This window comes from Salarias fasciatus, chromosome 14 (assembly GCF_902148845.1).
Source record: "Salarias fasciatus chromosome 14, fSalaFa1.1, whole genome shotgun sequence".
Lineage (NCBI taxonomy): Eukaryota > Metazoa > Chordata > Actinopteri > Blenniiformes > Blenniidae > Salarias > Salarias fasciatus.
The window spans coordinates 9,584,550-9,598,092 of record NC_043758.1 but is presented as its reverse complement, the minus strand read 5'-3'; the positions used below and the strand labels follow the sequence as shown (position 1 = coordinate 9,598,092).

General features: G+C 40.7%; 2 protein-coding genes across 2 annotated transcripts; both read left to right on the top strand.

The window, feature by feature from the left end:
• The first annotated feature begins 5,115 nt into the window (after window positions 1–5,115).
• LOC115400190 (protein FAM98B-like) lies at window positions 5,116–8,075 on the top strand. The gene is made up of 8 exons (XM_030107906.1): window positions 5,116–5,268; window positions 5,495–5,598; window positions 6,251–6,376; window positions 6,468–6,715; window positions 6,836–6,913; window positions 6,994–7,110; window positions 7,394–7,540; window positions 7,627–8,075. Exons 1-8 carry the CDS (start codon window positions 5,225–5,227, stop codon window positions 7,783–7,785), a joined length of 1,023 nt encoding a protein of 340 aa, XP_029963766.1. The 5' UTR covers window positions 5,116–5,224; the 3' UTR covers window positions 7,786–8,075.
• A 1,398-nt stretch (window positions 8,076–9,473) lies between these two features.
• LOC115400194 (coiled-coil-helix-coiled-coil-helix domain-containing protein 2-like) lies at window positions 9,474–13,208 on the top strand. Its single transcript, XM_030107911.1, has 4 exons — window positions 9,474–9,618; window positions 10,491–10,752; window positions 12,318–12,528; window positions 12,848–13,208. The coding sequence occupies exons 1-4, from the start codon at window positions 9,569–9,571 to the stop codon at window positions 12,856–12,858; spliced, it is 534 nt and encodes a 177-aa protein (XP_029963771.1). The 5' UTR covers window positions 9,474–9,568; the 3' UTR covers window positions 12,859–13,208.
• The last annotated feature ends 335 nt before the right edge of the window (window positions 13,209–13,543 follow it).

Genomic DNA, 13,543 nt, shown 5'->3' with positions numbered 1-13,543 from the left:
CACCAGCAGATGACTGGTCTGTGTCCTGTGGGAGTTGTCTTCAGTCACCTCAGTAACCAGTCTCCACCCAGCAAACAGCACACACACACTCACACACACTCACACACACACACCTGAGCACTTCACCTGCAGACACCTGAGAGGCGCTGTCTCATGCAACTTCAAACAAAGTGCTCTGGAGTCACTCTAGAAATTAGGATTACAATCAGATCATCTTATGTAAAACAGAATGTCTTTGAAAAGTTTTCTCAACTTATCCAGGAACAAAAACTGAAATATAGAAATAACCCTTAAATGCACCATAGCTTCAGGAAAATGACTGCTTAATACATTAACTGTGTTGAAAATGTGTACAAATGTAAATATGTTTCTAAAATCTTTATATTTATAAAATATTATAATTTCATCTTTAAAAAAAATCATATCAAATACAGTATCTCTCGTTTCTCTTTAAATAATATTTTCTTATAAACTGATATTCACTTTTTTACAGACTTACAAACTTTAAAAACTAAAACCTCCTTTTTTTTTCCCTGACGGCCCATCAGGTCGTGCCTCCACTTTGTGTGAAGGACCTGAGTTTGAATCTAAATGACGCCCGGCAGAGCCAAAGGAAAAACAAATCAATGCAAAGCTGTGGTCAGCGCTGTAAACTGAGAAGCAGCTGGACGGATTCTCTCTACAAGTTAAAATCCTCAATCAACAGGGAGTATAACAATAATCAAAGGTCACAACATAGAACACAGGCAAATAAATACCACACAAATATGGGGGAAAAAAAGGATAGAGAAATCATTATATGTCAAAGTTATAATTAAGCCTAATGGAAAGAGAGGTGTGGACAGTAAATCATGGTGGTCATTAGAAGCTCAGACTATCTGACTGAAGATGACAATGTCTGGATAAACAGCTGCAGTGTCTGAGGACACAGACGATGAGTGGGTAATGAGCTGGAGCTGAGTGAGATGAAACAATGTACCCGGAATGTCTTGGGTATTATATGCTGGCATGCACATTTTAAAGTTTGAAATCATACACTGAAAGAGTGAACCCAAGTAAAATCCTACACACACTTTATCCAGACTGGCTTCTGAAGCACATCCGAGCCCAACAGGGCCGCGCACTCAGTGCAAAATGTACATTTAAAGTTTTCTTTTTGTGTAGGTTCTGAAAAAAAAAGCTTAGCTCTGCATTCAAATATCAAAAATTGGTTTTAGTTCTTCTCCATTAATCCTGAAGCCCCTTGAGAGAGGCATGAAGAAGGACGTCTGCTGGAAAGTGACACATATAGAACAAAATGTTTCAACTCTCATGAATAATCGATAACAATTTTCACTCCTTGCAGTCAGTGTTTCTTAGATCCATCTTATGCAGCAGTTTTATTATTACAGTGAATGATTTCTTTTTCTCTATACAGAAGACGTTCAAAAAGTCCTCCGTGCAGGGTTTCTGTCTGAAGAGGAGGCGTGTCTGCTCCCTCTGTCCAGACGCTCTTCACGGGTCAAAGGTCAGCCTCCACAGGTTTTCATGGAGCAGGGGGTGGGTGGGGGGGGGGGGGGGGGGGGGGGGGGGCAGAGTCAGCCCAATAAAAGAGCGAGCATCCTGACGCATGGCGAGGCTTTTGTGGTCGGGGAGGCCGGGGCTTCTGTACATATGGCATCAGAGAGGAAGCACTGTATGTCAGGCCCCATCACGCCTCGGCGCCATTGTCCCCATTGTTCCTGCTCAGTTTATGGGTGGCAAGTGTGACGAGGTGGCTCGCACACAGCAGGGTCACGTGTTCAAACCAAGCTAATAAATCAGCCCGTATTCAAGCCTGCCCGCATGGGTGCGCGTGCATGTGCAGTCAGACGTAAGAGGCAGAGGCGCTCTTATTAAATATTGAGTAAAAGATTGAAATCTTACAGTAAATATGATGCATTTTACTGAGTAAGGACAAAAAGTGGAAGTCCCTCCTTTAAATTCAAGGGTTTCTGCAGGAAGACTTGCTGCAGATGGTGAGATAAAATTGATTTGATGCTGCTCAAGCAACACCAACAACCATAAAATCTATATATACAAACCATAAAACCCACCGCTCCCCGACAACAATAATTCTGTAAATAACACTGTCCATCTACTCAAACAGTTCTGCTGAGGCATCAGCTGCATCAGCAAGACGTGAGCTGAAGCTAAATCATGCTCAGTGTTAAAGGAGCATAAATATGATCAGTAATGATCAGAACTGAGTCGAGGAAGCGCGAATGACATCAAGATTGGTTCAATCAACCCAGCAGAGTTCATGTACAGACGGGTAATTTAAATACTCAAGATAATGCAGTTTACAATGTGATCCACTTAAGACCATAAATAAACTTCGGCTTCACTTCCATCCATCTTCTCTAATGCTTCATCCAGCTCAGGGTCGCAGTGCTGAAGGGAGGAGACGCCCAGGACAGGCCAGCAGTCCATCACAGACCAAACACAGAGACAACCACACAATCAGGGGCAACTTTGAGTCACTACTTAGTCTCAAATGCATGTTTTTTTTTTTGACTGCGTGAGAAAGTCAGATTCACTGAAGAAAATCCATGTATGCAAAGAGAGAAGATGCAAACTCCATAAAGAAAGCCTGGACCTGAACCAGGAATATTTGATAGAAAAAAGAAACCACGACTACATCACTGTGCAGCCTCTCAACAGCACTTTCACCTCTCAATGTCCTTGTTAGTTAGTTCATATATTTTAGAATGTGAGCACCATTATGCGGCTTTTGTGTGTGAAATATAGGCTTGATGTTAAGAATACTGACTGTTTTTAAGCTTTAGGTTTGAAGTCAGTTCTTTGACTGACAGTATTTGCTGGGATAAAGTCAGACGCTTATCATGAATTTTATTTTTTTTAATCTTTTTCTAATGTTGGTAAGTTTTTCATGGGTATAATCCACATTCTCAGCTCATTACATGAATGTATTAACCCTAACCCTAACCCTAACCCTGTACAAATGCATTCAATTTTAAAAGAATACAAACAGGTTCTCCAATAGTACAAAATTTATTATTAAACAGAACTTCTTAAAACACAGAATTTTTATATGGTCATCTGTATTTCAGAATCTTTTTTTCCTCCATTCAGGTCTCAAATGTAAAAATGTTATCTTATGAAAGTACATTAAATAAAGACATTTTGTTGCATTTATCCTGGGACTGTCCATCGTTTTCATCTCACTTCATCATTTTTCTTCCAGGGTTTATAACTGGACTGTCTATTTCTGCATAAAATGATTTCAAATGATTCTTTGCCTTCCCTGTCACACATTCAAACAATCCTGCACAGGAGCTTGGTGGTAAAAGTGAGAAAACAGAAAACTTCCATTCTACCACGCTTCAAAAACCGATGACCTGAACTCATTACAGTTGCTCATTTCAAGCAACAAAATCCCCGAACTGTTGAGCTGCTGTAATCTTCCAACAGATGAGAATTTGACCAAATACCTTCCTCATTACCCCGGTAACTGTCCTCCTCACTCCTAGACATTTACAGACGCTTGTTAAAAGAGGAGGGGATGCTGCACAATAGTACACATGGCCTTTTTCCAACTTCTTTTCTTGAGCTGATATTTTCTACGGAATCATAAAAGGTCTCAATTTCAAGAACTGATATGTTGTTTATGTTCTGCGGGGTACAAAATTCAAGTAAATATGATTGCCAAATCACTGCATTATGTTTTAATTTATTCAAGGCAGTGTATAAAAGTTTTAGGAAATCATGTCGTAAAGGAGGAAGAAAAATAAAAAAAGGAACATGCCAGACTTCCATGTAGAAATATCTCAGTTGTGTGTGTCAAAATAAGTGGACTGCAGTATAGATTCACAAAGAAGAAGCCATTTGGGTCTGATCAGCAGTCTTTTTGTGTGGAGATTGCAAAGTCATGCATTTGAGGTCTCTGATGTTCATAAGCATGAAATTGATAGTCATTAAAAAAAGACACAAGATGGATGGATGTGCTTGTGCCAGTTGTTTTGCTATATTGTGGATAATACTCATGCTTTTTTGTGTCCAGTTAGTTACCCGTTGCTTCTACATTACTTCTCATAGTAAGTCTATATTTATGTCCCTTGAAGAGTGTTTTTAATGTGAATATTATTTAAAAAATAAAGTTGGGTGTTGTGTTTGATGTTTTAACTCTTACATTATACCTATGAATCATTAAAGCAACACTAAGGAACTTTCAGTTTTTGTTGATTTTGGCGGCGCCAGTGGACAAAAGCAGTAGTGTTTGCCTGAAGGAATACTACAGTTCCCATGAGGCTTAGCGCGTGGCGCCGTAAAATGCTGCTCCCGATGGCGTGTTGTCGGACTGAACTCGCCTACATTTGTTTCCAGTGGCTGTGTGAAGGACGGATAGCGACGAGGTCATGAATTTAATGGTGGCTAAACAATGTTATATCATGAAGTGACGCATGCCGTAAAGCAGTTCGCACATTTGGAGTTTTTTTAGTGTGCAGGGTTCCTACCACCCTCCTCACAGCTGCTTAGTCCGAGTGAAAGCAATGCTGACGCCCTCAGGCCATGACAGAGGGGTCATTCAACGAGTTGTAAGTCGAAGTATCATCACAAAAGATATTAACATGTTTTATTAAGGTTGAAAAGTTCCTTAGTGTCGCTTTAAGCAGAGTCTTTATGGTGTTGAAGGCAACACACTGTACTCAGAGGGAACATCTGCTTGGACACCAGTCCAGGACAGATCTCTGGTGACCCCTCCTGGACACTGCTGAAAGTGTCACTTTGCATTTTGGTTGACTCCTCGAAATAAATGTAACAAGTCACAAACCAAAATGAACCAAATGTAGAATATTAGATACTTAAAACTAAAATTATCTTGTGTTTGAGTCTGAGTTCAACTGTCTTAACGATACTGATATCTGCAGTTCAGGATGTAGTTGGTTTTACAGGATCAATTTGTTTGACTTTGATCACTTGGTTGTCAATAATTACAGAGGGATTGCCTATCAGTCTTAAAGGTCAGTGGGTGTGACCGCTGGCCAGACTGTCAGTGGGTGTGACCGCTGAATGGAGCGGAAGTGAGGCGGGTTGTGTGCCCTCCGGCCAGCAGGGGGCGCTGTGCGGCTCACCTGTAAACACGGAAGCAAGCAGCAGCCAAACTCAAACCGAAAACACGCTTCAAGTCTGCAGCTGTTTGTTGCCGCAGTGAGTGGATCCACCGTCTACCTCCACTGTGACGATGGAGAGGAGCGCGGGGACGATATTAGCTCTTAAATCTCTCGGGTAAACAACATTTAAGTGCTTTGCAAGTCCGCTGATCGCTGCCATCGGCGTTTTTATGAGTCACCCGTTTGACGCAGCAGCTGCTGTAAAAGTTCCAACCGGCTGTGATTTATAAAGGATAAACCAGTCATTCTGGGTGTAATTGTGTGTTTTTTTTCCGGCTATATTTCATGATGTGTGACGCATGTCAGGTAACCGTCTCGTCTCGCGCCTCCTCCACGCTCAGGTACCGGGGCTCGTGCCTCTCGCGGTGCCGCTGTGACGAGCTGCCGTGTCCGCTGCTCAGCTGGCTGCGTGCGGAGCTCCGGAGCGCTTGTCCGGAGATCGGAGGTGAGGCCACAGGGGACACCTGATATTATATCATAACAGTTAAAAAAAAAACAAAAAAACATTTGTCCTGTTCTTATTCAGTTGGCTTTGTTTAAATGTGTCGATTCTTGATGATTTTATCATAAGTGTGATTAGTCACTCAAGTAACATTGATCTTCATAAATATAAAGTAGCACCTGAGTAACGCACACCTAAAAGTAAAGTGATCTGAAGACTTTACTTTATGATCTTTTCAGGTTTCAGGCTTTGCTAAAGCACATCAAAAGACAAGAACAAACTACACTCGATGATATGCTCACACAGAACAATAGGAGACAAACAAGCAATAAACACAAGAGAGCTTCACGATAAGAACATTGGATCATCAATCAAAAACTTTCGTTGGTATAAACAAGATAAGAAAATACAGAGTTTAGAAGATGACAATAAAAAATGAGGTACAGTGTGCCATCAGTCAAAGGAACAAAAGTCCTAAGATATGCAGTAAAATGTGCAAAGATATCATTTTGATATAGATTCTCTTAGTTACCAATTACATTGCTGTATTTATTTACTAAATATCTCTACTTATACTCACATGTTTTGGTTTTTAAAGTCATCTAGATTCACATGCAGCTCACAACAATAGTTGACTTGTTTACCCTTTTCTCAGCCTCCACTTCAACAGGTGACGTCCTGTTGGTGGGAGAGTTGAGAAATTTACTGTCGAGCTTGTCATCTCCTCTCGCCGCACTCACATCTGATGTGCTTGGACCGTCCGCACTCAGCAAAGTCACCGGTGAGATATAACAATCAACTGAGCGCTGTGATAGTTAGGACTCTTTGTTCTCTGTATTACCTTGATACAACATGGTTGTCCAATCCCGCAGACTTCCTTGTATCAGAGCTGCAAGCGGCTCGCATCCTCAGGCACAAAGAGCTGAATCCTGAAGAGTCGCAGCCAGCAGAACAGTGTGAAAGGGAACAGCGAGTGAAGGACCTGAGCCATGAAGATGGTGAATTTGAAGATGATGACGGATCTGATAAGAGGAAGGCTGAGATGCAGGCAGAGTGGGTATTGCTGCTGCACGCCCTCGACATGGATACCTCCTCTCCGTTTGAAGATGTGCTGAGTGAGGTATGATTGGTAATCTAGAAGGTTTGCATACTGTCATTGCATTGAATTTAGTAGTGGATTTAGGAAGTATTTCACTTTATTGGGAGTTCTGAAGGATTTCTTAAACCTGTTTTTATAAAGGTGGAGGCAAGGCTTTCTAAGCTATCTGGAGCCATGACAGAGCCTCTTCTGAAGTCCACCCTCAGCGCGGAGCAGTGGGTAAGTCCACATGGGTGGTATCTGTTCATACAACATCAGGAATCAGGATTCCATCTAATGTGTTTTACTCTGTTTTTCAGGAGCAAGTGAAAAAGATGAATGAAATGCTGTCAGAAGACTATCGGTGTCGCAGACAAATGATGATCAAACGCTTTCAGGTCACACTGGAGTCCTTTGCGTGGGGAGAAAAACAGACGGTAAGCATGTTTAAATCACGCACCTTTATTACTGTTTAACAGCAGGGCCATCAGAAAGGATTGTTTGACATTCGTTTATCATTTTTTTCATGACTGTTCGGGTATGAGTAGGTCAGATGTGTACATGCCGCTTTTACTTAAAAAATATGCTACTGATCTGTACAACACAGTCATCCCACGCCACTTTTACAGAGGGAAACTCAACAATTCCACATGAACAACCACAGACAATGTGGAAAGTTGAAGTGAAATCCAACATCTCAGTTCACTTTGTAATTTCCAGGAGCGCAGAGCAGCGCTGGACTCGGTTCCTCCTCTTGCGTCCCTCGCTGGCTCATCTCAGGTGTCTCTCTCTCATCTGCTGGCTGCCAGAAAGGATCAGTCCTTCATTGATCCCGTCAAAGCTGGAACGAGCACCCCAGTCTACAAAGTATGACCATCAACTGCATTTCTTTGCCTTGTTGTTTCTGACTTCCACATAAAATTAATGTTCTGGTTTTTATTTTGTCCCACTAGATGTTGATGGGCAGCGTACCGGACAGAGGAGGACGACCTGGGGAGATCGAGCCACCGATGCCGAGGTGGGAGGAGAGGAAAGCCAAAGGAAACAAGTGGGGCGGAGGAGGCGGACATCGACATAAATTCACGAAGAAGAAGAAGGGAAAAAGAGATTAACAGATCTTAGTTTTGAGTTTTTTAGCCTCACTAGAGAAGTGATCATGATTCTTTGAAGTTTTTGGAATGTGGCCTATGATGAAGTTCTCTCTTTTAAATCTGGTAATAATTTTTTGTTGGAGCAGATGTACATATTTGACAGTTTAAAATTGGAAATGCTGTCTTAAGAGCAGATATTTTTGTATCAGATTTTGGTTCATCTGAATAAACCAGGCAAGGAATTATTTATTAAGAATTTTATGTATTGTTTTTCCACATTTATAAATCACATTCTCCAAGAATAAACATTTCAAACACAGAAACCAAGTCATTTTGTCCAAGTATTATACACATTTACATTTGTATTCAAAACACTGAATATTGTAAGGTTGTTCATTAGAAGAGGACACCAGAAAGCAAATGTAGGGTATATGCAGAGGTGGAAAAAGTACAAAAAAATTGTAATTGAGTAAAAGTATCTTTACTTTGCTTAAATCCTACTCAAAGTAAAAGTATCCATCTGAAACTTTACTCGAGTAAAAGTACAAAAGTACATCATTTACAATGTAATTTGAGTAAAAGTTACTTAGTTACACGAACACGAATAGGTCTAAGTTTGGCCAAGGGTTTTTGAGGTTTTCCTCTCTAGAAGTTGTAGCTTCTTCGGACCCTTTCTCCTCCATGATCTCCAAATTGACTGCAACATCCACTGTACTGGAGGCTCAATACTGTGACTGGTATTTTCGTTTGCAATTGCAGAGTGCACGTCGGTCAGAATGCTCTTAAAGGGATACTGAAACATTTTGGCAAATTGGCCCATTTAGCGCAATTCCTTAGTCATTTTGAACAGCATACTTACTTTTTTTGTGAAGGCAAGCTGTTGTTTATTCAGAGGCGAGTCAGGGAAGGTTTTCGGGACGGACATAATGGAAGTGGATGGTATTTTTGGTTCCCCTTGTCAAACTCATCAAATACACAATCCAACAACGGCAAAACACTTTGGTGGACACGTTATAATCCGCACATTCACTACGCTGTGAAATATTAATGCAAAATTACGAGATTAGTTGTTTATGCGAAGATTGCTAAGACGGAACTACTTACTAAACATGGCATCTGGGCGTAGTGATTTCAAGAGAAAAAGTAGTTCCCAGTATTTGCTACAGTGTCGTAACGCTACAATATTTGTTGGTGTTCCACAGCGTAGTGAATGTGCGGATTATAACGTGTCCAACAAAGTGTTTTGGGGTTGTTGGATGGTGTATTTGATGAGTAATAATAAAAAGTATAAAAAAGTATAATAAAAATAAATAAATAATAATAAAATAATATAAAAGTATAATATACAATAGTGTTCTATAAGATATCTATGGAAATAGCATTTGTAGCAAGTGTTACATGATAAAAGACACTTACCCATTAGCAGACATTCATTGATACATTTTCCCAATTTTTAAAACAATTGAATTCTTACATTTAAAATAAAAATCTTAATTTAATTGAGAAATAAACATATGTACCAACTTCTGCGGTGAATCCAGTATTCATAGGAACAGCTAAAATAAAGGTGTAATTATAGACAGAATGCTGTAAAATCGAATGAAGCAGAAGGTGAGATATTTTTTTAAATTGACGGAATCGTGCCTGCTGTTTACATCACACCGGAAGTTAGCCGGAGGACAAATGATGTAACACTCAGAAGGTTCCGGATTATTCTAAGGTCGAAATCGTCGAGATCAGCCGTCAGTTACACGGTAATAGTATTTCTCTGTAAAAACTCCAGAAGCGACGTCTTTTATTGAAAATGCCCAGAGGAAGCAGAAGCAGGACGTCCAGGATGGCTCCCCCAGCCAGGTAACATCTAAAGATTTAGATTTATAACTCAAAATAGGTTGAAACGCAGAGAATGGTGTGCGCGATAGCTTTAAGCTAACGTTTAGATAACCTCACTGAGCTGGCGATGATCTGTTGTGTTCTGTAACTACTTCAGTTTCTTTCTTTTGTTTAAGTATATCTTCTCTGTTTTATTCCTGGGGTGTTATATTTGTTCAGAAGTAACAGGAACGTGTGTTTAGGTCGGGTTTAATCGTCACGTGGCTATTTCCATGTTCCTAGCTCTGTTATTAATCCAACACTAAAATTATCTGTTCGCTTAAACGTACAGTAACATCAAGAAAACGAGGAGTATATGACACTTTGCTTAGGGATAATGTTATGTTGTTATTGTCAAAGTTCTCCTAACGCACGTGATTACTTAACGGTCGTTTCATCCATCATGACAGTGCCCCGATGCAAAAACAGAACAAAACAGTCACACAAAGTTGAAAACTATAATAAAAATATTAGTCATATCTTACTACCTCCAGATGTCTGTGTGAGGCATGCTTTGCCATCATCATAAAAATATTTATAAAAGAAATGACAATTGGAAGAATTTTGTGTATTTCTGCAGATCAGGGCACTGTCTGTATCACCAGGCTCCACACCTCATTATTAAAGACACACAACAACTTCCACTGACCTCAAACGACACTGTTTACCACAGTGTCACATACAGAATGTACTCAGACATACAATGTTGCTATTACTATAATTTCCGATACTTTAAAAAATTGTTGTTCAAGCCTCCCAATGCAGGTGCATTTTCATCTATGTACAGGAAAGGAGATAAATGTAGGTTCTAAAGTCTGTATTATACTGTAATAATAAGCACCTTCTCTTTACAGCCGGGCACCTCCTCCTCCTCCTCCCCCCATGGCTCGAGCTGCACCCCCTCCCTCCCACGCCCCGGTTCCAATGCAGGCTCCTCCGTCTGCTGTGGGTGCCCCGGCGGCAGCACCCAGGCAGCCGGGCCTGTTTGCCCAGATGGCCGCTACAGCCGCCGGCGTAGGCATCGGATCTGCGGTGGGCCACACCATCGGCCATGCGATGACCGGAGGGTTCGGTGGAGGACATTCAGAGCCTGCCAAGCCTGATGTCACATACCAGGTAAACTGAAGTTCAGCCAGCCACAAGCCAGGAATAGTGCTAAGGAAGATTAGTGTGTCTGAATCTTACAGACCGATGCGTAAATTGGAAAGAGTAAACTTTTTTTGTGTAATCAAAGCATGTGGGAGTGCTATCACTTCTAATTAATAAATGTAATATGTATGACCTTATGTGGACTAATGATATGTTTGGTGCATCCTCTACGACAGTGTTTTTCAACATTTTTGGAGCCAGGGTACATTTTTTTCACTGAAAAAAAATCACAGGGCAACTGAAAATGTTAAAAACTGAAACTCTGTACCTATATTAAGAAGATGAAATCAGTCTCGTCAAAGTGTCTTGAATCAAACACAAAGAGAAAAGTAATTGAGACATTTCATGTAATAGTATATATATTAATAAAGTAGTGATAGTCATACTCACTCAATGTGAATCTAATTCATCTTTGTGGTTTTTTCCAACTTTACAAAAGTTGCCTGGTTCTTTTTGTGTTTATGCAGGTGAAAAAAAATTAAAAAACAGTGTTAATTTCAGTTCTGTATTTTCTTCACTCCTCTTCAGCATAACATTTTCTAATCATATTCTCCTGTCAGAGTACAAATCTGTGTACTGTTAGGAAAAAGGACCAAAAGTCATTTCCAGCTGACGTAGCAGCCGGAGTAACGGCCAATGTCCAACAAGTTGTTGTCTCTTGCTAAGTCGCTCCCCTCCACGCTTCACTCACACGAGGAGTGTTTTATTTTGTAAACCAGTCAAAAATCATATTCATGACCTGGCAATTGACACAGCCATTAGCCTTGGGAAGCTTTACATGCATAAGGAAATGTTCATGAAAACAAAAACTTCCAAAAATGTCTCTATTTTCCAATAAGAAATGTCACTATTTTGCATTCCTGCAACATATGGGCCACAAGCATTCTCTCATGACGATTCTGTGTATCTCATTTCTGCATGTCTCATTCACACTTAAAGCATGATTCTGCCTTTACATGATCAGCCTGCCAGTCACAAGACAGCACAGACACTCGACAGTAGCATATTTGCAGACAAAAATCAATTCGTTTTCAGAAAATGTTTTTAGATCAATTAGCTTAAATTGACTCATTTTCAAAGGCACAATAGTTGAAAAACACTGCTCTGATACGTCCTGTCTTGAGTGAATTATTCATTAACTGTGACCCAGTCTGTTTGAAGTAGATGTAAAAGATAACCAGCTGAAGCCTGCTGAGGTTTTTAAGTCTGTTGTAGTCTGATAAGCTAAATGCACTGATACTGAACATTTCAAAGATATGCTTCTCCTTCATTGTGACCTATATATAAATGCTCCCTTCACATGAGCACGTCCACAGTAGATGTTGATTTATTTTACTGATTGAATGTGCTTCAATGAACATGTCAGTCTAAACCGTTTTCCTTATATATTCATAATGTTTTGATTAACCACTGTATGAGGCCTTGTGATTTATTTAAACTTTGGAAGGACTGGTCATCCATTTTCCACAGATGTTTTTAATGGCGTGTTTATTGTAGATGAAACATCCTGCCATTTGTTCTGTGTATCCCAGGAGCCGTATCAAGCCCAGCCCATGTACCAGCAGCAGCCACAGCCCATGTACCAGCAGCAGCCACAGTCTATGTACCAGCAGGAGATGCCTCAGCAGCAGCAGGCCTGCTCCTACGAGCTCAAGCAGTTCATCGAATGCGCACAAAACCAGAGCGACCTGAAGCTCTGCGAGGGCTTCAGTGATGTGCTCAAACAGTGCAAGTTTGCTAACGGTGAGCGAAAAGATGCCCTTCAGTATATCATCTCTACAGTCTTTTTATTGCCTCTTTAAAGCTGAGTCCAGGTTTGATGTTGTAATAAAGATGTGAATAAATGCCACCTGAATCCTCAGCATGCTGCCAAACGAGCTGTTCCATCAGTGAGCAGCTGCTTTCTTCGTTTTTTGAGCTCTTGCAATATTCAAACTGACCACAAGGAGGCGCACTTCCAATGCCTTCCTGACTGCTTCACTTTATTTTTTGTCCAGAAGGATTTTTAGTAAATCTGCCACCTGAGATCATCTAGATGTGTCAAACTTTCTGTCCTTCACAGGTCTTTCGTGAGATGGAGAGAAAAACCTGCAGAGAGATGACCGCACATCTTCTGGATACCAAGAGGGCGTCATTCAACAGAAATCAAAACAATAAACACGAGTTATTTTGAGAGTCGCACATCAGATAGCATAAATTATTTCTGCAGAGCTTTGTAAACATAGTCTTATAAATAATGTTTATATATTTTGGCATGGCTTGTTTTGAGTTGATTGTCAGTTGTAGTGTCTGTGATTTCAGTTTAAGACTCCTCCCGTTAGCTCAGGATTTCTGGTGCAATAAACACAATTTTCCATCTTCTGGATTCCAAGATGACAACATTCTGCTTGGAACTAGTCTGAAACTAATAAAGCACTTGGATCGTAAACAGACTGATTCCATTATTGGAGCATTTAGTTTCACCTGAATGTTCTGATCCGCCCGTCCTTCCTCTACACCAGGGGTGTGTGACCAGATCTCTGGTCCTGCGTGTTCCAGGTGTCTCCCCACTGTGACTGATTGCAATGACAGGCGCAGAACTCCATTGAAGACAAGCCGAAGCCTGAGCATGTCTGCTGTTCATCGATGTTCATGCAGAGAAGACAAGTAAACTCAGTTGAATCACTGATCGCCCCCCTTCTTGAGTAAATGTTCGAATTGTCCTCCAAAAATACATTCTCAGGGGACATTGCTTCAACTTCTAGAGTTGCGTAGGCTG

What these genes read in the sequence shown, in the direction of transcription:
- LOC115400190 (XM_030107906.1), top strand. Translation starts at nt 5,225, where the DNA reads ATGGAGAGGAGCGCGGGGACGATATTAGCTCTTAAATCTCTCGG. An exon ending in CGCTTGTCCGGAGATCGGAG is followed by an intron (nt 5,599 to 6,250) that starts GTGAGGCCACAG and finishes CCCTTTTCTCAG; the next exon opens with CCTCCACTTCAACAGGTGAC. An exon ending in CGCACTCAGCAAAGTCACCG is followed by an intron (nt 6,377 to 6,467) that starts GTGAGATATAAC and finishes CCAATCCCGCAG; the next exon opens with ACTTCCTTGTATCAGAGCTG.
- LOC115400194 (XM_030107911.1), top strand. Translation starts at nt 9,569, where the DNA reads ATGCCCAGAGGAAGCAGAAGCAGGACGTCCAGGATGGCTCCCCCAGCC. An exon ending in AGGATGGCTCCCCCAGCCAG is followed by an intron (nt 9,619 to 10,490) that starts GTAACATCTAAA and finishes TTCTCTTTACAG; the next exon opens with CCGGGCACCTCCTCCTCCTC. An exon ending in AGCCTGATGTCACATACCAG is followed by an intron (nt 10,753 to 12,317) that starts GTAAACTGAAGT and finishes TGTGTATCCCAG; the next exon opens with GAGCCGTATCAAGCCCAGCC.